General features: G+C 35.4%; 1 protein-coding gene across 3 annotated transcripts in view; it reads right to left on the reverse strand.

Annotated features, from left to right (window-relative positions):
• The window catches only part of SPATA6 (spermatogenesis associated 6), a 147,465-nt gene that overhangs the window by 44,042 nt on the left and 76,827 nt on the right, over nt 1–26,596 (reverse strand). For all 3 annotated transcript variants that reach the window (XM_039224655.1, XM_039224653.1, XM_039224656.1), the window contains 3 exons: nt 25,812–25,899; nt 17,087–17,127; nt 2,683–2,867 (listed from right to left, as the gene is read on the reverse strand). In XM_039224655.1, the coding sequence (XP_039080586.1) occupies nt 2,683–2,867; nt 17,087–17,127; nt 25,812–25,899 (314 nt within the window). The remainder of the gene's footprint in view (nt 1–2,682; nt 2,868–17,086; nt 17,128–25,811; nt 25,900–26,596) is intronic.

Raw genomic sequence — 26,596 nt, forward strand, 5'->3', positions numbered from 1 at the left:
ATTAATATTTATACTTTGAGGAGAAAACTGTTTCTGAAATCTAACACTTATAATAAAAATTGAAACCATTTTAAGTGTATTAACTCTACTGAAGATATTTTTATATGGGCTTAAAGCAAAAGGCACCATCACTATAAATAAAGAAATTTATTTGCTTACCTCACTAATAAGAGTTTTATTTTTGAGAGAAAAAGAAACAGAGAGATTATATCACATACAGGGGATGGGCGGAGAAGAAGGGAGGGAAAGAATCCCAAGCAGGCTCTGTGCTGACAGCATAGAGCCCAACACAGGGCTCGATCCCACGAACCGTGAGATCATGCCCACGAACCGTGAGATCATGACCTGAGCCAAAATCAAGAGTCGGACACTTAACCAACAAAGCTACCCAGGCACCTCACTAATAGAGTTTTTGAAAGTCTGTTAATTCATATACATGATTTAGGGGTCAACACTTTACAGCAATCTTAAAAGAAAACTTATTTCGTCTTAATGAATATTTAACCCAGGTAACTCCCATAGTTTTATGTCTTGTCATGCTCCCAATTTTGCCGGGGACATACAATCTATTTTTACATCAGTTTAAATTGTTTATTGATTCAGTTGGTTTTTATAAATGCCCTGTAAGTATATTGCTCAGTAACCTAAAAAAGCCATTATCAGAGAATGTCTTATATTTAAAGGTGTGGTACTGAGTGTACTAAAAAGAACAAAATGCTTTTGTTCCTAGCAATATGTCTTAAAGACATTTTATTTTCCTTTAAAACTAAATCTAAGTCTGTTTCAGAACATGCATTCAAAGTAGAGGTGTTCTACCTTAGCAAAAGTAAAAAAACTTTATCTACCCTAAAGAGTACTTCCAATAAAATTTTATGAATTGATTTGGATGAATTTAAAACTGAATTGCCACTGTATTATTTCTAAAGTACCTCAACCTTCCTCTAGTCACAGGTAAAATAGGTAATGTTTAATATTAGAACCACTCATTTCCTTCTAGCAAAGACCTTACTGCATCTACTAGCAAGCATCAGAATAAATGTGTAAATGCCACTCGCTACTAGAAGCCATCACCTGCACTGGAATATGAAAAAGGGACAGTTGAGTTTAGCTGTCCTCAGTGAAGAATTTTTGAATATAGCCTCAGTGAAGAACTTATCAACTTGGAAAGACAGACTTCAAAAGTCGGGACAAAATTAGAGATCAGGATACAATTACACGAAACTAAAATCCATGTTGTACTATAGCGGTAGACAACTGGAGAGCTCTGCAAAATATGTGAAAAGGCAGAAAAAAATATAACAATTATAAAAAAACATTTCTGAGGAGATATAGGTAAAACATTTCTAGAAAACCTACAGAGATGGCAAATAACCTAATCAACAAAACCACAAGTGCTTATTCAAACGGTCAGCAAAAAGAGAGTATCTGAACGTCTGAACACTGGAGCAGACATGGAAATTAAAGTCCCCTGGCAACTGAGACACAAGTTACCAGACTTCAGCAGAAAAATCTCTCTTCAAGACTTTCTCTGGAAGTTTTAAAGCCTATAGAAACAAAGATATGTATCTTTCTATATAAACATGAAGCTATACCTTTTTATCTATCCATCTGTCTGTGAACTCGATGATCCCACAGGCATCATTCTCATGGACTAGAGGTAACATCAATCAGAATTCCCTATCTCAGGATTAGGGTCTCCAGCAGCCCTCCATACATCCATTTGAATGTTTACAGGGCTACTGGGGAAATAAATCTATCTTTTTAGAATAGGGACTTTTCTTTTCTTTCAGAATAAGGATGTTTTAATACAGCTTCCAAACTGATACACCTTTGCTCAAATCATGGGTTTTGAGACGAACTTCTGATAGACTATATAGGTTACATTTTATCAACTAATATCTGATGGTCATAATACGCTGTGCAAACTTAGCATGCCACTTTAGATTTTGGATACCACCTAAAGATAGATTTGATTTTCATGTTGTTGATGGAATGTCTCTTAGGTTTTCAAATTTCTCTAACAGTTTTAAACTATTAAGGGTGGGGTTTTTTTGGTTAATTTATGACAACTGTTTTCTATGTTACTATCAGTGAGTAAGGCAAGGAATATCCAATTTGAATTCAACAACAACAAAAACAGATAAAGAGGAATTATTTATTCACATTCAAGTATCTAGCTTTAGTTGCCAACACATTTTTAGAGGAAGGGCTGGAATCTTTACATGATTAAAATTCTCTTGGGGAGTTGAGGAAAGGTTATTTGAGGAAAATAGATATCATATACCAACAATACATAGCAGCATCATTATCACTAAAAGGAAAGTGTAAGCTATGTTATTTTTATACATAAGCCAGGCCTACAATGTTAAATCCCTATGAATCTATTGAAAGCAAACCATCATGCACTATTTTTCATTTTACAAACTATAGTATTTAATTAGGGCTAAAGTGATCCTAATTAATAAATTCATTAATAGTTAATAACTCACTTCAAGGGGACTGGGCTGGGGAGAAATACCTAATACTATGTAAGATGTAATATATTCTAAACAAAAACAAGTAAGCCTTTTAAAATCAAATTATACTTGTACAAATAATCATTTCACATACATTATTGCTGCCTTCTCTTTTCTAATGATGATTGTTCAAGAAATCAGTACAGCAAGAAAGACTAAGCATTACCTTTCCCTGAGAGATGCTCGATTAAGCACAGGGCTTGGAGGATGCTTCGGCATTGTTGAGGGTGCTGAATGGACTAGCAGGGTCCTTGCTGAATGCTGGGGCTTGCTACATGACCTTGAGCTTAAATACTCATCACACCTTTCCAAAGAGTCATCGAAGTCTCTCCCATGGGGTGTCCTGATAACCTGTTTAAAAAAATTATATTTGTATACACATAATAAATGTGGTAACATCATACACACACACATACGCACACAGATACACACAACCGTAGAATCTTTATAAGAGTTAAAAAAAAAAAAAACAAAAACCCCAAATACGTTTAATGCCAAAGCCATATAAGAAGGTAAATTTCAGAATGTAGCAATAGTCATTATCACTTTAAGAATAAATATTAGGGGACCCTGGGTGGCTCAGTTGGTTAAGTGCCCAACTTTGGCTCAGGTCATGATCTCGCAGTCAGTGGGTTCAAACTCCAAGTCAGGCTCTGTGACAGCTCAGAGCCTGGAGCTGCTTCAGATTCTGTGTCTCCCTCTTTCTCTGCCCCTCCCCTATTTGTGCTCTGTCTTTGTCTCTCAAAAATATATAAGCATTAAAAAAAAAGAATAAATATTTAATACATCTAGATTGTTCATCCCAAATGTCGAAAATTTACAATCATCAATTCCAAGGGCTTTTGAGTAGTGAGTGGTAGGGTAATGGGAAGGGTATATATATAAAACAAAGGACAATATACAGAAACTTATGATAGCCTTGTTTAGCTGTCAGGCCAGTCAGAACAGAATTCTACCTTAATACTCATTCATTGATTCATTTGTTCTGAGGACAGGCAAATGAATAAATCAGGATAGAAACATTAATAAATTCCTACCATTATATGCAGAACATATTCTAGTAAGATTTACATCTACCTAGGAGAGTTTTAAACACACATACACACAGACACATGCACACCCATGGTATGGGAGGGGCATGTAGGGCAGGAGCTGCAATTTTATTCCATTTCATTTCACTTCACTTTATTTTATTTTATTATTTATTTTAGAGAAGGAGAGGACACAAGAGGGAGCAGGGGAGGGACAGAAAGAGAGGGAGAGAATCCCAAGCAGGTTCCACACTGCCAGTGCAGAGACCCACAAAGGGCTCAATCTAATGAAATGAACGTGAGATCATGACCTGAGCCAAAATCGAGAATCAGACACTTAACCAACTAAGTCACCCAGGAGTCCCAGGAGCTACAATTTTAAATAAGGTAATCAAGGGGGGGGCCTCACAGAGAAAGAGAATATCTTAGTAAAGACCTAAGGAGTAAAGGCCTGAAGATTTTACTAAAGACTACAAGACCTAAGTCATGGAAACATCTGTGGGAAGATCATCCCAGAAGGAGAGAAAAATAAACACAAAGATCCTGTGGGATGGGGTGGAGAGTGCCTGATGTATTAGAAATAGCAAGGAAACTAACAGGGCTGAACTAAATAGTAGGCGATGAGGTCGAAAAGGTAGATATTAGGCTTCTATGCTGTGACTTTTTTCTCTTTTTTCTTTTCTTTTCTGTTTTAAAATAAGATCTCACTGGCTACTTTGTTAAGAACTGTCTATAGAGGGGCCAAGGGCAGAGGCAGGGAAATTATCTAGGAAATGATTACAACAAAATATGGAAAAGTATGTTGGCTTGAATAAGAGTGATATCAATGTTGGTGAACCGTGATCAGATTCAAAAGGCATTTGAAAGATAGGGCCAACAGGATTTGCTAATGGGCGAGATGTCAAAGATAACACCAGGGTTTTTTCTGCCTAATTAACCAGAAGAGTTGGGCTTGTATGACTTAGTTATACCCTTCCAACTTGAAGGATAGAAGAGTAAATATTAGAAGCCTGTTTCTGGACATGTTGAGCTACTCATACCTATTAATTTATTAATCACCCAACATATTAGAGAAGAATTCACAGGAGAAGAGTCCAGGATAAAGATATAAATGGTGTTTAAAGACAGGGCACTAGGTGATATCACCACGGAAGTGAGTATAAATAGAAAGAATAAAACATCTGAAGACAAAGCCCTGGGAATACTCCACTACTGAAAGGCTGAGAACATAAGAAGGACACACTGGACTGAATAGTGGACAGGGAAGATGGGGAAGAAACAGGAGAATGTGTGGTCAGTTGAAGAATGCATTTCAAGTAGGGGGAGTAAGTAACTAAGTTAAATATGCTGATGAATCAAACTGGAAAAGACTGAGAATGGACCTTTGGATTGTAGCAGTTGGAAAGACATCAGCAACACCAACACGAGTAGCACTGATGGAGTGATGGGAGTGATAATCTGGAGTTGAGTTCAAGAGAGAATGAGAGAGAGGAACTGCATTCACTTAATAAATATTTAATCTCCAGTCATTATTTTAAGTGTTGGGATTACAACAGTGAACACAACTAAGTCCCTGCCTTTATGAGCAAATGTTCTAGCAGTACTATTTGGTAAATATTCGACCTTTAAAGAAAGATACCTTATCTTTCTCAGACTTATTTCCCTCATATGTAAAGTAGAGTTAATAATCACTATCTTATAGATGTTCCAAAATTTAAAGTGTGTCGTAGAACACCTAGGTGTATGAATTACTTATACAGTAAACATAAGTCATTTATTATGAAAGCACCAGTCCAACACAACCTTTTGCTTCAACACTATGACAATCTTCACTATTTTCCAGAGTTAGAACATATGGTGAGTCAAAAATCAGCTGAGAGAATCAAGCTTTCATCCCAGAACCAAACAGAACATGATTCAAATGGCTGAGTTATAGTCCCAAATAACTGATCAAGAAATATGTGATCTAGATGGAAAATTGGAAGTTGTTTCATTGTTAGTTGCTCACAAAGATAAAGTAAAAGCACAGTGAATGTAAAAAACAAGATCAAAGATGTCCATGTTCAACAAATATATGAAGAGACTGATAGAAAAAAAAAGTGCTGTAATGCTGTTTCTAGAATTCTATCCAAATATGAGCCTCTTGGTTTATGGTATAGAGATTATTTTCTTTTCATTAACTTCAATGCCAACTGAGTCGTGTTGGTTAGCCGACCACTTCTTTTTTTATTAGCTAAATTTTCTCCCCAAACTAGTCAGCAATATTTTAAATACAGCCATGTTCCTCTATTTATCAGAATATTCACTGATGCTAATACTCAGATCTAGAGAGGTACAGGGGTTTGACCAGATCTAGAGAGTTACAGGGGTTTGACCTTACAATCCAGATGAGATGGGGCATAAACACAAAGATAACTGACAGTGAGATATGCTGAGTCAAATACAACCTAATGACAACACAGAAGGAGATTCAAAGATTTTGGTCTGAATGGTAGAAGTCTCATGGAGGAAGTGGAATTGGAATCAAGGCCATTAGAAAAAAGGAGAAAGGGCATTCAGAAAGGGGGAAAAGGCACAAGGAAAGAGAACCACAGCACAAGAGATAACTTGGCTATCTCTATAGGAAAGTATTAGGAGACAAGATCTTAGAGGTGGAAAGGAGTACATTGTACAGAAGCTTAAATGCTGTAACTTGGTACTATTCAACATTTTAAAGCATATTATGTGTATAAAGTACTGAACAAGGTAGGAGACAACAATCAAAAATAAATGTAGCAGAAGATCTCAAAGAAATTATAATCTATGAGGGCAGACATGAAAAAACAAGTAATGATAAAATAATGAGGAAGGAAATTAGAACAAAATAGATATATAATAAGAAACTGTGCCATGGGACCACACCCAGGATGTATTCTTTCCATGGAATTAGAGTGAATATTTGTTTTGCAAAGTTTTATATCTGCATGGGGGACTAAAGGTATATGAGGAGGTAGGTCTTGGATAAGAATCCATTTGAAACTTTCATTCTTAAGCCTTAGTTTAAGACATTTCCATAGCTCTTGTGAGTTTTCTATAGGTTACTTATTTACTTTAAAACCAAGTGAAATGATTATCTCTTTGGCTCATTACAGAAGAGTTACATATCTTGGATGATTCCTCAAGAACACTGGCTTACAGTCCAAAGACCTGGGTTCAAATCCCTACCAATTATGTGACCCTCAGCAGGTCATTTCCTTTCTAAACTTTAGTTTCCTTATATACAAACTGGACAAAAAATCTTCCAGGTGTGGCATAAAAATGTGGTAAAATCAGTGAAAACACAAAGCAGAGGGGTTAGCTTATGAAAGAATAATACTTATTTCCTCTGTTTACAATAATCTTCATGTTTCAGCAAAAAGGCTTTCTTTTTTTGTTCACATTTATGGAAATCTTTAAATGTCCTTTCTAAGACCTCAGGTATGGAACAATTCCAATACTGCAAATGTTAAAATGTATCAAGATAAAAAATCTAGTATTTTTAAACCACTCTAAAACTGTTAGAAGTAGAAAAGTTTCATACACAAAATTTATTGCAATTTCATAAATGTAATTATGCAAATGACATACTTCTCAAATTTGTGATATATAATGGTTTGTTTATACAAAGATTTATATAAGATTCATGAAAAGTTGTTTCCATGATAAGCCAATAAGTTAAATCATATTAATAGCCATAAAATCTTATATTTATAGGAACTTCAAGGTCCAATTAATGGAAAGATGAATTAACTACTGGGTATCATGGGAAACAGGAAATCACTTATCCAGTAAGTATCTATTGAACTCACTTAGTGTCTGGTATAAACACCACGCTCTACAACTATTTCTTTGTCATGGAAAGACATAAAATTTAAGAAATAAATAATTTTAATGGAATTAGCTGGGAAGTAGTTGAGAATAAGGATTGCAGGAAAAATGTGCAGTATAGGTACTGCTTTTAGGATAATAAGAAGAAAGTCTAGTTCTCATTCAAAAGAGAGAGAAGCAGTTTCTCAGTTTTGCCAAGAACATTCCTGAGTGAATCCTATTCCAAGTGAATAATCAATTCCTATCTTACCCAATTTAAAAATCCATATGCTCAGCTATCTGGATTGGTTTTAGAAAGATGTGCCTTCTTTACACTGGAGACGAATTCAGAAGATTTCCAAAATAATGCAATGAAAATGATAAGTAATTCCTAAATAGATCAATCCTTGTGTGTATGTGTGTGTGTGGTGGGGTCCCTTCTTAGACTACCGTTCTATGCATTTATATAAATAATCTGTTTAATCTCCATAACAACCTAATGAAGTATCTTTATTCTCTCCACTTCATAGGAGAGGAAACTGAAGCAAAGTTAAGCAGCTCTTACATGAGAGGGGGGTCTCAGGCCAGTGACATATGAGAGATCTGTGGCAGATCTCACAAGTGGAAAACTCCCAGAGCCCAAGCCCCCAGGATGCCTGAGGCGAAAGTCTCACAGAAGACGGTCTCACAATCTGATTTACTAACAACCCAAACTACAGAACTCAGGAACAAACTGACAAACTGTTCTCAAAGAAGAGAGAAGATATCCCCAATTAATTTTACGCTGTGATCAAAATAATGTTACCAAACCACTCATGGAAAGTAGAAGGGTAATTACGGACCACCTTCACTAGAAACCACATGTAGAAAAAGTGGTAAATAAAAGAGTAACAAATTAAATTCAGTAATGTTAAAAAATATATATATAACATGACCAAGTTGGATTTATTCAAAGAATACAATGATAGGTTAGCATTAGAAAATCTATTAATTCACTATAAAAAAATCAGTATCAAATCAATAGATGCTGAAAAAAAGCTGTTTGATAATACCCAACATCCATTCATAATTAAAAAATATTCTTTGAAAGCAAGGAATTTTGTTAACTTGCTAAAGGATATTTAACAAAAATCTACTGCAAATAACACTCCTAGGTGTGAAACCTTAGACATGATCCTATCAAAGACAGGATCAAGACAAGAAAGCATGCCATATTAGGCTATGCTGCATAGCAAATTAAGCTTGAAAATCAGTGGCTTAACATAATAAAGGTTCATTTTTCTCTCTGTGCTTTATGGTAACAGAGGTTAGCCAGAGAAATTACACTTCACAAAAAACTATCAAAAGACTGTTTTGATGAGACACACTGAGCAACTTATAACTTGTATGATCTAGGACGTGAGGCCTCACTGTCACTGAAACAGAAGAGAGTTCATATCAATTCATCTATTCTTCCCTGTGGAAGGGATCCATATAATATTCATTGATAGTCTATCAGCTAGAGTAGGTCCTAAATACCTGCAAAAGGGCTTAAAAAGATGGAAGAGGATATGAACAGCCAGTAAGCAAGATGTGTCCCTGCCACATCCACTACCACCACTTTTATTCAACACTGTATTGAAGATACTAAAAAGTTAAGACAGAGAAATAATTTGAATGGTATAAAGAAAATTCATTTTGCAGATGATATAGTTTCTTTTAAAAAATCCAAGAATATCTATGACAAGAATGTTATACTAAAACCAGCTTCAAACCTATTTATCAGTAAAACACACATAAATGTAATTTACATAAATAAAAATCCTATTTACATAGGAACCCAAACTATAAGTTATAAACTATAAGAAATAAATCTACCAATGTGTAATATATGAATGGAAAAGCATACATATCTTTACTGGGACATGTGAGAACTGAGACCACCCGCATTCATAAGGCTTAAAATCAGATCTAAGAACTGAGACCACCTGCATTCACACGGCTTAAAATCAGATCTAAGAACTGAGGCCCACCTACCTCAATGTGACTTTACCATGAGTTCAAGGGAAATTCTTGCCCAAGAAAATAATGCTACAAACCAGTAAGTACAATCATTTGCTTCAGGATATTGCCATAAATCATTTACCTGAACAAGTGGTCTACTCAATCATCAATCAGCTTCCTTCTTGAAACAACAGATTCTTAATCTGGTCAAATAATTTCCTTCTCAGAACAAAAGATCACTCAACTGGACAAATCCTTCCTTATCAAATAAGGTGTTTACTTATCAAGACTTGCTTTAAGAACCCAACTTTTGTATCCACTAATCCTAAACTTTTATATCACAAACTTTGTCAATTAGATTCCTTCATTAAAAGCCCTACCTTAAAACACTGGAGCTCAGACCTAAAACCCTATACATATCTGCCCTTACCCTTCTCCTTTCAGAGACACTACTCAGACTGTCCAAGTGGTGGCTCTCCCTTAAAGCATTATGTCAGAAACTCAGCTCTGCTTGACATCAACAGATTATTTAGTTATTCTGGTGGTTTTGGTGAGTTAACAGTTGACAATCCTAATAGTCTACTAAGATATAAATAGACACCCACTTGCTGCCACAGCTAAACCTTCAACTTAGAAATTATATTCTTCTGAGACTTTGTAAGCTTCTCTCCTGTGAGTCTCTGACTGTAATAGTGAGGTGAATGAATCTTGGTGTTGAGTCTGGGCTCTGATTTCCTTTTGTTAAACTTCCCAAATGCTTAGTTACTTTGTCTTCTAGGATGCAGAACCCTTTACTAATCTTGTCATTATCTGATCAGACTGGAAAACTTGTATCCTAGTGGATGCCTGTCTTTTTTATTAACAATACTAATATAGCTCTACCTTTGTGACTTTTTGTTGTTAGTCTGCATGTTGAGCTAACAAATCCATCCTGGATTTGGATGAAGAGGCTCTGAAATTCTCATCACACCACAATCCTTCCAGTAAAAACTCTGCCTCTGGGTCACTTGACAAAGTATCATGAAAACTTCTTCAGGTTTCCTTGTTTTCTCCATGGGAAAAAAACACCTGTAGAAGAAATTGCTTCTAAACCTCCCGTCTTCCTAGAATTGCAGATTTGTCAGGTCTCCCATTTGAGACAACTGTTAGGTTGGGGCACAAGACACAAAGCATGAAAGCAGCACACTGACCAACATTACCAGACTCATGTGTTGGTTTTAGTTTAGGTCCGTGCCCCCTCTGAGTTAGACTCAAGCTTCTTACACATATTCACACTACAGTTTTAAATCATACAGTTACTGTTCTAATTGACATAATTTCCCCAATGTCTATGCAAAGAAATTCCTCTGCTGTCAGGGCACAGGGTCTTCACAAAGCTCACATGGCAGGGCTCAGCACAGCTCCAGACTGAGAACTGCTCTTTACCCTCTAGTTTTCCCTTGTCCAAGTCAGGTCACCCATCTCCCCAGCTATCCTGCTGCTGCTCTAACAAAGTATATCAGAAATGGGGTTCAGATAGGGTGGGAATGTGAGATGGGGAGAGATCATGTCAATTCACAGGTCACTGGATCATAAGAAGTCACATCTAGATCTGATGGACTGGCCTGTTCATCACCCAAAGATTCTGGCCTTCAAGCTAAATTCAAGGGACTGCAGGGAACTTTGAGTGGTCTTTCTTGAGGAGGACATGATTATGTTCTATGTGAGGGAAGAAAGGAATGCAGAGATATTTGGTGGCCAGAGGGGCAGACTGTGTCAGATATGGTTAATTTTCCACTAAAATGTATGTCCCCTCTTCTGTGGCATAAGATTAGTGGGGATTGGCTGCCTACCCAGCATCTCTACTTACTAGCCATCTCCTCCCTGTGCTTCTAGATATGGCCATGTGACCAGGTTCTTTTCAGTGGAGTTTAAGAAGTGACTTTGGTCACTTCTAGGCTTTTAAGAAACATATGCACTGGACTGTTAACAAGAAATAAAACTTATATTGTGTTAAAACATTGTGATAGTAAAGTTTCAGAACACCTAGCATTATCCTACTACACTGAGTGAGTTAAAATCCAGAAGTAGAAATGTAGACATGACCTGGATAAGAAATATAGTGATGACATAATAGGAACATGAGCAGTGGGAGCAGCCAAATTATAGTCAATACAAAAATCTAAGCAGAAAACTCTGACCTTGATGTGATATTCATTCATAAATTCAAACACTAGGTGAGTATCCACCAGATACCACATGCCTGGCTATCAAAACATCAAATTGACTTTCATGAGTTTAGGAAGACATATACAATCCATATTCTGCCAAGTCAAAGAGGCACCCAGTGTAATAAGGCAATGCTAAGGCATGTGAGGATGTTAAAAGTGTTATTAAGGCTACCGTAAATCAATCATATATTCCACCTGTATTTCACAATTTTGCCTAAAGCAAGGTCTGTTTCTCCAGTTCCACTAAGGTGATTTCCTCTCTCTTTTAAAGAAACATAAGGACTCTTCAGTTTTGAGGGTTCTCATAAAATTCATTTTCTCCAAATAGTTTAGGAGTAATGGATAAAGAAATGGAAGCAATGCTCACTGGAATGTCTAGCAGTGAAAGGAAGGAGAAAGAGAGGATGATAAAGACATAGGGATGCAAACTGAGCCCTTTTCCAGGAGATTTGCAACATTTGTTTTCTGTCTTTTAAGATGGGGTAAAAATTCCTGCTCAACTTATAAAGCTGCATATAATGCAATGATATAATCAATATGAAATGCTTTAAAATTGGAACCCATTATACAAATTAAAGTTGTTTTTATTATTTTGTTTTATGGTCAAAATAAATAAATGCAAAGGTGTTAACATGATTAAGAAGCAGAGTAGAAGAAAAAAGAAAGTGGAGATTATCAGAAAGATTGAAGTAGAGATGAAGACAACTGAGAAAAATTCCATCCACAACTAACTGACATTTTCTCTAATGAAGTAGAATATGAAGTCATGTATAGAAAATGAGAAGCAGAACTTAGAAAGTCTAGACTGTCCTGTAAAATCAACAAGAGAACAATATGACCAAGCAACAATGAAGGCCAAATTGAAGCTAGAGAGGATGTATTTATAAAGGCCCAGGTAAAATGGGTTCTATAAAGCTTTTCAGAAATATCCTGTTATTAGATATGCAGCCATTCATTTATTCAGATACTGATTACACATGGCATCATTGATTTTTCAACCTTCAGTCCAAAAGCCCCTGTAATGGACAGAATTGTCTCCTCAAAATTCCTATGTTGAAGCTCTAACTCCCACTGTGACTGCATGTGAAGTAAGAAATTAAGTAAGGTTAAATGAGGTCACATAGGGGAGGTCCTAATCTGAAAGGATTAGCATTTTTATAAGGAGACACCAGACTTTGTGTTCTCATGTGCACACACACTCTCTGCTCTGTGAGGACACAGTGAAAAGGCAGCTGTCTGCAAACTAGGAAGAGAGTTCTCACCAGGTACCAGAATGGCTGGCATCCTGATTGTTTCTATTTCCCTGCCTTCAGAACCATGAAAAAATAAATTTCTCTTGTTTAAGTCACCCATTCCATGGTCTTTATTATGGTAACCCAAACTAAGACAGACTTCATGTTAAAAACGAATACTTTTTATTGTCCTCTTTTATATCCTTAAATGAAATGTATTAAAAAATGTAACTTATGGGGTGCCTGGGGGGCTCAGTTGGTTCTTGATTTGGGCTTAGGTCATGATCTCATAGTTTGTGAGTTCAAGCTGGGCATCAGGCTCTGTGCTGACAGTGTGGAGCCTGCTTGGGATTCTGTCTCTGTCTCTCTCTCTCTCTGCCCCTCCCCTAACTGCTCTCTCTCTCTCTCTCTCTCTTAAAAATAAATAAAAATAAACTTTAAAATAGTTTTAAAAATTAAAAAAATTAAAACGTAACTTACATACCTACTTTCCAAAAAAAATCAATGAATTGTCTTAATTGTAGTATAGAGAAATTAATGGAACATGACTTAAAATACACACTTCAATACATAAATGTCAAGTATGACTACTCTAGAAAATATAATGGATGTTTGCACTCACTTACATAAATAAGTCTGGAGTTTTAAAATGTAAGTAGATCATGGGGCACCTGGGCAGCTCAGTTGGTTGAGTGTCTAACTCTTGATTTTGGCTAAGGTCATGATCTCACAGTTCATGAATTTAAGCCTGCATCAGGCTCTGCAATGAAGGCTTGGGATTCTCTGTTTCCCTCTCTCTCTCTCTCTCTCTGCCCTTCCCCTGCTCACACTTGGTCTCTCTCAAAAGTAAACAAACATTTAAAAAAATATAAATAAAATGTAAGAAGATCATAAGCCATTCCATACAAGAAAACCAGGAAAATAAGCTGCTGTCTACTTCATCATGGTATAATATTATACCATATATTTTTTAACGAAACAAATATAATCTTTATAATACACTTATATTCCTATAATATATGCTGTATCTCAAAACAATGTAAAGGTACTAGGTGTTTTACGTAGAGTTAGACTGGTTCTAATAACCATGAACATGTTTTTTACCTCCATTATGGTCAGTGTTGGAATTGTCCCATTATTGGTAAAATATCTCATGTCCCTGATCATTAAATATTAAGAGTACTTCCCCTCAATGACTGTAATAACAGTCCCTGTTAATGTTTAAAATGCTACCTTGAGAGTGGTGCAATGTCCACTGAGAACCAGTGTATTAAATGAATGCCTATTACACCCAGGCGTATGGAAGTACACATGGGGGAGAAAAGCAGCAAAGGAGGCAGGTAGAGTAATGGCAGAACAGAAAAGACATGAAACTAAAAGAACATGATTGTTTATGAGAACAACTGGTTATAATCATTCAGGGTAAAGACAGTTGAGTTTGGCCAAAATAATATAAAATGACCAAGCAACTACAAATCTTAAAAGGAGAGGCAGCAGATTTAAAAGATAAGGAGAAGCACGAAAAATAGAAAATAAGGATGTTAAAAAGCCATCAACCCTCAGTAAATAGCCTCCACTCAAACGACACCAGTAGTTTCTTTTTTCTCCCAGGACACTGCACTTATTCCAAATCCCAAGATGTTTTCACATTGCTTTCCTTCTCTTGTCTATGCAAAATATATTTCTCAACAGAATTTAGGCAAAGTTCCATTTTTCTAGAAATTTTTTTTTGCAAGCACTCCCACATCTGTGACATTTTTCCTTGTTAGAAATCCTAGTGTTCTACTACCTGAATATTTATTAACCAGCCACTGTGTGCCTATAAGAAGAGCCTTTATTCCTTCCATAGAGAATATAGCAGTGCTCAAGACTATACATACATTTCTATGAAAATTTACCCCTTGAATACAAAAATAATCCTATGAGCTTACTTACCACCCACTGCCTTACAAGGGTAGTATGAATGATCAACTTCTACTCTAACCCTAAAAGTAAAGAATCCAGAGATGAAAGTGGGATAGAATTAAGAATGGGTGGAAGTTCAGTTCTTTCAAAGAATTCATTTGGAAAAGAGGATTGTAAACATACACAGCTATCCTTACATGGACTAGCTAACATAGAGCTGGATTATAGTTACTTTAGGATAAATACTGGTGACCTATAAACTTTATCCCAATCTTGCCATTCTGTATTTTTATATATTTGGTTTGCTTATTTTCTCTTAATAATCCACTCACACAATACACATTTTTAGGAATCCACACCATATATCAGATAATATGCTTGTTACTAGAAATTATCAATAAGCTAGATCAATAAGGCCCCTATCATCCTGGAACTTAGAGATTAGTAAAACAAGCGGATTTTAAACAAAGATACAAATAAAAATGAAAAAAATATATAATTATAAGTCATGAAGCATAACTTAAAGAAAATGTACAAAGACAGGCTTATCCCTTAAGTAGGCCAACTAAAGTGACTTCCCTGAGCCCCATCAAGACAATGAATATTATGCTTTTTGACCTACATGTGTGTGCACACACACATATATTACACACATGTACATAAGTATGTGTGCCTGTGTGTTTGAATATATTCCACATAACAGGGCAGGTCTGCACCAGGTGAATTACGCCAAGCCACACTCCTCTAGCATCAGCCTTCAGCAAGGGCAAGCCATAAACAAATACTATACAAAGGAAAGTTCCACCAATACAAATGTTATTATATTCATGGTGTACTAGTGGTTCTTAAATGCCAATCCTTGGATAAACGGTCAAGAGAACTTCATTAGAACCATCTAGAAACTTGTTGAAAAATTTCCCACTCTCCACTGGCAATAATTTCAATTTAGTATCTGGAATGAATTGTTATAAAGTTCCACCTAGATGATTATGATACTGTTAATTTTGAGCCCTTATTCAGATAGTGCCTTGACTCATTACTTAACTGTTCCCATAGTTCTTTTATCATGCTCAAAGCATGGCAAAGTACTCAAACTATGCTATGCAGTGCCAGCAAGCACAAAATAAAATTGCTTTCAAATAAATAAGCAAAGGTATTATAAGGAAAGCTATGATTTTTTTGTTTTTGTTTTGTTTTCTAAAATATAATGACACTCCTTATCAAGAAGCTTTCATTTAAGAACAGAAAAGATAAATTCTGAGGCAATGCTTCTCAAAATGGAGGACAAAAAGTACCAGTGGTATGGCAGATAATTCAATATGGTACCCCAAGTGATTTTAGATGATATACAGGGTTATTTTACATGGCACATGGACATATACTAAATTACACTGAATTACAAAGGATAAAATGTATTATCTTTTCAATTCTCTTTCAGTCTGGAACCCTCAGTTAGTTATAGTTGTGTCTTCTACACCTATCATTGCTTATCTCATTTAAGAAATAGAGAACATGCCTGGAGCCTATGGAAAACAATTGTTACCTAGCCTGAACTTAGTAACATTGTTTTGTTTTCACTGTATCCTTTAGGACTGTCATCCATTTAAAACATAGGATACTGAGTTTTCACCTGTAGTAGTGAGATAAATAAAAAAGTGAATTCAGGGGCGCCTGGGTGGCTTAGTCGGTTAAGCGTCCGACTTTTGCTTAGGTCATGATCTCGCGGTTCGTGGGTTCGAGCCCCGCGTCGGGCTCTGTGCTGACTGCCAGCTCAGAGCCTGGAGCCTGTTTCAGTCTGGGACTCCCTCTCTCTCTGACCCTCCCCTGCTCACGCTGTCTGTCTGTCTCTCTCTCTCTCTCTCTCCCTCCTAGAAATAAAAAAAAAAAAAAAAAAAAAAAAAAAAAAAAAAAAAAAAAAAAAAAAAAAAAAAAAAAAAAAAAAAAAAAAAACATTAAAAAAAAAAAGTGAATTCAAAGAAAATAGTATAATCGCATGCAGATCCTGTTAAAATTATGAGGATGCTCTATGGATGACTGAAGTTTAGAAATAGTACTATGTGAGGTATTACTAAAAGTTACAATTTCTCTAAGTCTCTCTTACACACATATATACACATATACATACACAAACACATTCAATAAGTAATTAATCTAAGTGAAAAATCAAAAGCCACAAATCATTGTAGGAAGCCATTCAATGAAAAGTCTATTCTACCACTTGACAATATAGCCAAAATAATGATATTCCATGATATAACAATTATTGTTTATACATTTTATTGACTAAATGATTATGATAATCTCTGACTATACATATAAGCAATGTATATATGCTTTTATGTGGAAGCCAGGACAATTACCATTCTGTAATTTATACTACATACCTTATAATCCTTGGGTCGGTAGCAGCCAGCATGAGAATGATCTGAAAAAGGATGCATAAAAGAATTAAACTATAAATATTTCATATTAAAAAGAAAAAAATTTGGTTCTATTTTTGGGTTTTGCTACTGTTCTATTTCTATGATTTAAATTTCATACAGCAGTTTTCAAAACTATCTTAAAATCCATCAACAATGTTACATAAGTAAAGATGACATAAAACAAGTTAAAATCTGTATCAGCTCTTGGGGCGTCTGGGTGGCCCATTCAGTTAGGCAACTGACTCTTGATTTTAGCTCCAGTCTTGATCTCACAGTTCATGGGGCTCTGTGCTGGCAGCATGGAGCCTGCTTGGGATTCTCGTTCCTTCTCTCTCTGTCCCTCCCCTGCTTGTGCATGCTCATGCTCTCTCTCTCAAAATAAATAAATAAACTTTATTTAAAAAATCTGTATCAGTTCTTCAGTAATTAAGTGATTTCGCAAATACTATTTTCATTAGAGTAGGATATATCAGAATATAGACTAGAATAATTTTTTTGTTGCTAATCCAATTATCCTATATGAAATGGATAATCTTTAATTGATAAACCAGATTATGATGAAATATAATTTGAATATATATATTTGATAGATGTTATCAAACTGTATGTGCTCCCATTCTTGGAGTCCATGCTAGATTTGAGTGAGTGTAATGGAAACAGACCAGCTTTAGAGTGTGGTAGCTCATGTGGTACATTAGTGTACAGACCCTGTGGACAAATAGATCTGCATTACAGTTCAGTCCCCAGCACCTCCTGGATAACTTCAGCCTCATTATTTAGCCTTTCTAAGTCTCAGATTCCTCATCTATCTCATCATAATTTGCTTTAAATATTATATTAGATATCACATGTAAGCCAATAAAATAAATGTTAGCTACTATTAACACCATCATCAACATCATTACTGTCAAATTCTAAAGTCAACAAGTCTAGCTGCAATTTCTGATTCTACCATTTATCAAATATATTACTTTGGTCAAGTTATAGAATTAATGTGTTTTATTCCTCATTTTAAAAGTGTGAAGACAATGCCTACTTTTCTGCAGAGTCGTAGCAATGACAAAACTACACAGCTTATAAAAGTTTCTAGCACAGTATCTGTAACAAAGTGGATTATAAAACTATTCTAAATCTCTCCCAGAGTAAGGGCCATTATATTACAGATGTAGATTTGGGCTTTTTTACTCATTACTTAAAGGAGTCAACTTTAAGTACTGTAATCTCTGTATATTGACATTCAAATACATCATGACCACAATTTGCAATTCCTCTTCTCACACATGCTAGTCAAAAGCACTCTAACATTCTATATTTTACTTTCCCAAACCACTGCTTCAAAAGAAAAAAAAGACTATATAGAGACCTAGTCTATATTCAGTCAATTAATTATCTATCTTTTATGGCACAAAATCTTGTTTGTTTTTCAAGTGTCCTGAATCATTGTAGAGAATAGCTGAAACATCAATGTCTTTCACACAAGGCCAACTTCACCATGTAATTCAGTAAGACTCAACTTATTTCAAGGGCTTTTCAAAATTACAAATAAAATAAATCCCAGTTAATTCCTCTTCCATAAAGTCTAATAATGTACAGCATGGCCACAGGAGCAGGAGAAATAAAAGAATGATAAGGACATAATGAACCTAATTCTCCACACATGTTAACTTTGGAAATTAAGGTAATAATTTCTGTACTTGGTGTATGTTCTTTCTTGCAGCTAATGTAATATGAAAAGTATCAGTATATTAAAACATTTATAAACTTACCCTAATACGACAGATTTATAATTTTTTTCTTTTTAGAAATCAAGCTGTTACTGAGGTTCCCAATGTTTGTGCTAAATCACCTTTACCAATAATTACTAACTATATTCAAAAAGCAGGAAATAAAGGAGATAAAAAGTCATGGCCCATAGTCCTGAAATGCTTGTAATTTACTTTGGTTAAGTTATACAGAGTTGAATAACAGCATCATAAAAGAAGAGGTGAAATCAGAATGGTAAAAGCAATTAATGCAATTAATAAGTCCTATTAGAGATAAATATCTCAAAACTAAAGCAATCAGAAAAAATTCCTAAAGGAGGAAAAAGCATGACCTTAAGTGCATGGGCCACACTTAAGAAAATTATGAAGAAAAATTAACAGCTAATTCAGGTTGTGTGTGTAATGTGATGTGTATGTATCACAACTTTGACTTTACTTTTTTAAACCTCAGGTTTCTTCAACTGTAAAATAAGAGTTTCTAAAATTCTTGAGATTATTTTAACTAACCATTGAAATATTAATACTTAAAATAGAGGCCAGCAGAAAGCAAACATGCAAAAAATGTCAGCTATTATTTGATTCTCTAATAACCTCATGAAGTAGATGTTGTGAACTAAATGTTATATTCTCTCAAAATTCATATGTTGAAGCCCTAACCCCCAAAGTGATGGCATTTGGGGATGGGATTTTGGGGTAGTAATTAGGATTAGATAGGTCACAAAGGTAGGTCCCTCATGGTGAAAAGAGTGCCCTTTTAAGAAGAGACACCAGAGAGCTTGCACACACGCATGTGCTTGCATGCTCTCCCTCTCTCTCTCTCAGTCTCTTTCTCCATGTACACACAAAGAGGAGGTCATGTGAGCATACAGTGAGATGGCAACTTCTTACAAGTCAAGAGAAGAGACCTCGGAATGAAACCTACTTTGTTAGCACCGTGATCTGGGACTTCCCAGCCCCTAGAACTGTGAGAAAAATACGTATCTCTGTTTAAGTCCTCAGACTTTGGTATTTTGTTATGGCAGCATGAGCAGACTAATAGAATACATGAAACTAGTAAATGTTTTTTCTACTTTACATTTCAGGAAGCTGACTTCCTATATAGCTAAAAAGTAATGAAACTAAGGTCTTTAATTAGTTCATCCAAGAGAATAAAAGTGCCTTTAGGCTCAAAAATGATATCAGATTCTGGATTTGTTAACAAAATGGTGTGATATATAATTAAATTAGTCAAATATCAAGGAGTGACTAACCATATGGGTTAAAAATAAAATGTGGCAATCAGTCACCACAATATTTCCTTAGCAACCATCTACTATAGAAACTAAGCTCCACCTTTGTATGAAGGTCACCACCAACCTTATTGGGAGTAGCCTTATAACGTAGAGCCTTTGCATCCTTCCTCTCTCCATGGTTGGCCCTCACCCAACAGGCTCAGATATGAATCAGTCTTAAAGGACCAAGTCTGACTTTAAGCAAGAAGGACTTAAGGAGCTTTAATCTAAAACTCAGCATCTTTGTATCAGCTCATTCTTTCTATCAATTTAATTCTTTTAAAATTTTTTTATTTAAAAATTTTTTTTGTTTTATTTAATTTTGAGACAAAGAGAGACACAGTATGAGTGGGGGAGGGGCAGAAAGAGAGAGAGACACAGAATCTGAAATAGGCTCCAGGCTCTGAGCTATCAGCACAAAACCTGATGTGGGGCTCGAACCCTCTATCAATTTAATTCTTGAGCCCTATTCTGACGGTTATAGCCAACATGTGTTTCTTATGAGTCAGTTCATACCTTGGCAACCTGTATATACTACCCTACCTTGAAGGGTACCATCATCTTCCTTTTTCATAATTTCAAGGAATTGAACTCCATTCTGGTAGTTAGTGCTACTCTATTGCAACACGTTCCTGTTGATGAATATGTATACCTACGAACCTTCAAAGAGCATGCCCCTGGGGTCCTTTATCAGCAATTACCCTACTGCTATCCTAATGCCCATTTAACACCCTAAGCTTGGCTTCTGCTCTCCTGTGAATATTCATGGAGCACACAGCCATGCACTTGCTATATGTCAGTCTCTATAACTGGAAGCAAAGCTAAGATATCCAGCTTTATACATTTTTTAACGTTTATTTATTTTTGAGAGAGAGAGAGAGTGAGCTGAGAAGGGGCAGAGAGAGAGGGAGATACAGAATCTGAAGCAGGCTCCAGGCTCCAGGCTCAGCACAGAGCCCGACGCAGGGCTTGAAGCCATGAACCGCAAGATCATGACCTGAGCTGAAGTCTGGCACTTAACAGACTGAGCCATCCAGGTGCCCCTAAGATGTCCAACTTTATAAGATAAAACCAGCATTTAATATCCCTCAGGGGATCCAACCTTCTAAAAAGGAAAGACACATAGCATGGGTTTTCTATCTCTGATTTACTTGTGATACATTGACCAGAAACTGTTTACTCTGACCTCTGATGTTTTCATCTTTCTTATTACATTACTAATTTTGTCTGAAGTATCAGTAGCAAAAGTTTCAGACTTTCCCCTCACTATTGTTTTCTTGTCTGCAGTTTAGCAAATAGCAAACTTATCAGTGACTGGAAGAGTGATGGTCATCAAAGAAAGATAAATAAATATCTAATATGCATATGAAGAAAACATTCAATGCCATTTAGTTAAGTGTAAATTACAATTGCAGTGAGACAAAGGGAATAACAAGTGTTGTCAAAGATGTGGAGAAATTGGACCATCATATACTGCTGGTGGGAATGGAAAATGGTACAGCCATGTTGGAAAACAGTTGGCAATTTCTTAAAAAGTTAAACATAAATTTACTAGATTAACGGGCAATTCCATTCCTAGGTATTTATTCAAAAGAAATAAAAAGATGCATCTATGCAAAGACTTCAGTGCAAATGTTCAAGACAGAATCATTCATAATAGCCAAAAAGTGGAAACAATCCAGGGGTTCAGGATGAGAATATAATTTATCACAAATGGGTATGAGGAATCTCTTCTGGATATTCTAAAACTGGACTGTAGCAATTTTACAATGATGCAAATTCAAAATCCTTCTGTTTTGTGCTCAGAACAGGTGAATTTTATGATATATAAGTCATAGCTTACTAAATCCGTTAAAAATATTTAATAAACAATAGAGAAATGAAGAAACTAAAAAAGGAATTCCTAAAAATGACATGGTTCAGCTGCCCACTGCTCTGTGAGATGAGGAGGCACACATTTAATTAAAAGCCGAAACAAAATATTTTGCTAATAAGTATAAACATGATGACTATATGCTATTTTACTCAGAACAGTAAAATGTTACCATTTATTGCTATCTACTCAAGTTAGGACATATTAGGATTTGCAATGTAATTTCCAATTTATTTTACTTTACAAACAAAAACCATCAAACAAAGGGATTAGTGGAAACTCATAAAAGATTACAATCTTAGGTATAAATGAAACTCATAAAAGAATCTTCAAATGAAGGTACTAAGAGAAGTTTCCTCCAAGGGGGAGACAGAATCTAATGTCTTTTCAAATTCTAAGCAAATAAAAAAGGGGCCAGGATGATGCCCTCAATTTCCTTTTCAAAAACATCAATGACTGGATAAAGCTTACAAACATTCCTGCAGCATAAGACATGCTGCACCTCTTCAAAAGGACTGCACAAATTAGAATGATCCATTATAGAAATTCCAAAGAAAGAAAATGTGCTTGAAAAATGTACCTTAAAAAAAAAGTACACCTGAATGGAAGCAGAGAAAATAGTAGGAGAGTGGTGGGAGGAAGGAAGTTGTGGTGAGAAGCCCTGGTCCTCAGACCAACTAGGGATGTTCTGGAACTCTCTAACAAGACACTTAACCTGTCCAGGTCTCTGTCATTTTTCTTGATCAAATATAGTTAAATTCATCCTCATGTAATTATTATGATGACCAAAATAGTCAATGGAGGTGAAATAGTATCCTATAAAAACTTTAAAAATTTTAGGCAAGAAAATTTGGCAGGAAAATGTTTAGGAATTTCCATTAAAGTAAGACGGTCACTAATGAAAATTTATTCTTTCACAAGAGATTCTAGAATAAGAAATTCTCGCATATATTTCAACGTGGATGAGACCCCAAAACACAACCACTCAATTATCAGACAGGAAAAAATAAAATAAAATAAAAATAAGATAAAGGCAGTCAAAAGAATAGGGACTTCAGAGAGATGAAATGGAAAAATTCTTTCTTTATAGTAGAAAGGCATGTAATAAATGTAAAAAGAATAATAGAATTTTTAAAAATCACGGTTTGGCACACTTTACAGTAATAAATTATTTCAGGCAAGAATCATCAATATATGCTAAAGGGGTCAAAGCAACAGGATTTAATAGTCTCAGAGTATCTCCCTATTAATTATAAAGAGAAGAAATAGCACCTTTGTGACAGAGAAACCTAGCAGACCCCATCTTAATTAAGTCAGCAAATGAGTATCACCAGTCACATACTTCCTGGCATGTTGCATGCATCACTTCTGTTATATTCTCAGGGGAATGAATAATCTAAATCTAATCATGAGGAGAAATCAAACCCAAATTGAGAGATATTCTATCAAATAACTGTCCTGAACTCTTCCATATTATCAACGTCAAATACAAAGAGATTAAAGAACTGATCTGTTTTAAAGAAAACTAAAGACACATGGCAACTAAAGGCCATGCATGATGTGGAATTTCTTTTGCTATAAAGATATTATTAGGACAAGTGGCAAAATGTGATTTAGGTTTATAGATTAGTTATTATTATTATTATTATATCACTGTTAATTTTCTGCTTTTCATAATTGCATCATATAATATCTGTATTAGTCTCCTCAGGCTGCCATAACAAAATGCCATAGACTAGGGGGCTTACACAACAGACATCTGTTTCTCACAGTCCCAGAGGCTGGAAGTCTGAAATCCACATGCCGGTGCAGTCAGGTTCTGGGAAGGGCTCTGGTTTTGGTCTGAAGGGAGCCATCTACTTACTGCCTGTGTCCTCACAGGGAGAGAGAGAAAGATCTTTTCTCTTCTCTTCTTATAAGGGCACTGATCCTATCATGAGAGACCCACCTTATCTGAATGTAATTACCTTCCAAAAGCCCCATCTCCAAATACCAGCACATTTCAGGTTAGAGTTTCAACATAAGAATCTTGGAGGAACATAATTCTGTCCATATCAATGTCCTTGTCAAAAGAAAGTTTAGGGACGCCTGGGTGGCTCAGTCGGTTAAGTGTCCTACTTTGGCTCAGGTCATGATCTCACAGTTCATGAGTTTGAGCCTTGTGTTGTGCTCTGTGCTGACAGCTCAGAGCCTGGAGCCTGCTTCAGATTCTGTGTCTCCCTCTCTCTGTTCCTCCCCTGACTCATTCTCTCTCTCTCAAAAATAAACATTAACTAATTAAAAAAAAAAAAAGTTTATACAAAAACATACATATAGAGATGGAGGCAGGGAGGGGGAAGGAGACAGAAAAAAGAAGAGGGGAAGCAAATATTAGCATTTGAGGATTCTGAAAGGTATATGGGGATTCTTTATACTACTTCAATTTTTAAGTCTGAAATTATGTCTAAATAGAAAGTTACAAGAAAAAAATGTGGACCTCACTAATGACCTCTCTGATTCTACTTCTACATAGGTAGCTGACTGCGTCGATCAAGTTACTGGAAACTGTATTACAATTGTCAAGAGACATGAGATGCTTACATGCATTCTAAAAACATCTTCCAAAGAAACAACAGTTTTCTTGTTCTTAAACCTTATTTTCCATGGCCATCAATTTCTTCCAAGAAGGGAAACAGAGTATAACCTCTGTTCCCAATTTCATATAATCTGATACCAGTTATAAAAGATTTATTAATTACCACATCTATCTCCCTGTTAATGCTAAAAAAGCTGAATAAAGAAACACAAATTCTGCATGTTCTCAGAGAAGAATGTTTCATTTCCGCATTATAAAAAGAGAGAGACTGTACACTACAGTTTAGAAACAGAAAGAGATGGGAGCTCACTACAAGTTATGATTGTATTTTTTACTCTGTCTCATTTTTCTTCTTCTATGCCTTTCTCAGTGTGTACTGAATTCACTTAAGGGCTGCTGGGGAATGTTGCTGGCCAACTAGTCTATGATTATAGATACAACATTCAAATATCCCTAATTATACAATACTATTTAGTCTTTTTCCTAAACATCATCTTCACATTGAGCTTAAGAAGTAATTTGTCTAACCAGTAGAATCAGGACCTGTGATGAAAAAGATTCTTATAAATTAAACATAAAAGACATTATCTTTTCAGAAATATAATAAATAAATAGTATTATAATGACAGCTGAAATTTACTAAGACCTATGTGCTAGAACATTATACATGGTCACATTTACTCTGTTATCTTTATTCTTTAATATACTGATGATCAAAGTAGTTAAAATGATTTGTTCAAGAATGTGCAATTTATAAATAAGCAACAGAGCAAGTATTCAAATATATGTGTAATTATGTGTCCAAAACCCATATCTTTGAACTTTTTACTATGGTGCTTCCCAAATCTTTTCCACAGACTAAGGGGTATATGTTAAGGTAGGAAAATAGTTCCACAGTCAAATAAATTTAGAAACTGTTGAGCAAAACAAAATCAAGTTGTTTTTTTCCACTAGAAGGTATTAAGTCTTTAATATGCTACTCTCTATGTTGAATCTCAAAGAAGGAGATTGGTTTATAGCAGCACAAAAATTCTATTATTTTTAGAGTACCTATATGGGTGTCCCCCAAGTTGTAAAAAGTAGCACTATGCCTTATTACCTAATAATACAGCAAAGATTCTACTTTTATTCATTGATGCCAAGTTAAAGGCTTAACTGTAGCCAAGGCAAGTAAAGCAATGAAGAGAAATAACTTCTAGCTTACCATTGTGCATTCTAGACCATCCATCTCTTTCACAGTCTCTGCCAGAAGATCCAAATAAAGCATCAGCCCTGGGACTTGGAGGGTCAACCTAGAAGAAGGATTTAACAAAGTCAAAAAGAACTTAAATGTTCTTTCAGTCTCCTGGCACCAGAAAATCAACAAGTACGTAGACTGTGGTCTTCAGGTTGATGTGATAGTGCCTATTACGGTTCAGGCATATTCCAAAGCCAGAGGTCAGTTAAGTATTTTTGCTGTTTATGTTTAAACAAAATTGAAATTAAACTTAAGAAATATTTAATTATATGTTGAGTCTACTTTCAAATGAACAGATTTATAGTTAAAATGTCTATTACCTAGGCGGCTTTCCATTACAAAGTTACAAAAAGAGGTAGCTATTTCGCCACATTTAAAAAAGCAAATTTAGCCATTTGCTACTTATATAGATGTTGAATTCAAACACTGCCATTGTTTGGCTGTGTTCAGAGACCAACATGCTGTGTGCCTCACAGCCTACACTTAACAATAGTTAAGCATGTTTTCTAATGAGGAATAAAAAAGTCAAAATTATATAATGATAAAAAGAGTAGATCTATTCATCAAAATTAAAAATTTTGTACATAAAAGGACAATATTTAGAGAGTGAAAAGCAACCCATGGAATAAAAATAATTTTGCAAATAATTATCTGTTAAGGCATTAATATCCAAAATATATAAAGAAACTTCTACAACTTAAAAAAAGACCCTGAGTTAAAAAGCAAGCAAAGAACTTATATACACATTTCTC

This window comes from Hyaena hyaena, unplaced genomic scaffold (genome assembly GCF_003009895.1).
Source record: "Hyaena hyaena isolate Hyena2069 unplaced genomic scaffold, ASM300989v1 scaffold_1696, whole genome shotgun sequence".
NCBI classification, from domain to species: Eukaryota; Metazoa; Chordata; class Mammalia; order Carnivora; family Hyaenidae; genus Hyaena; species Hyaena hyaena.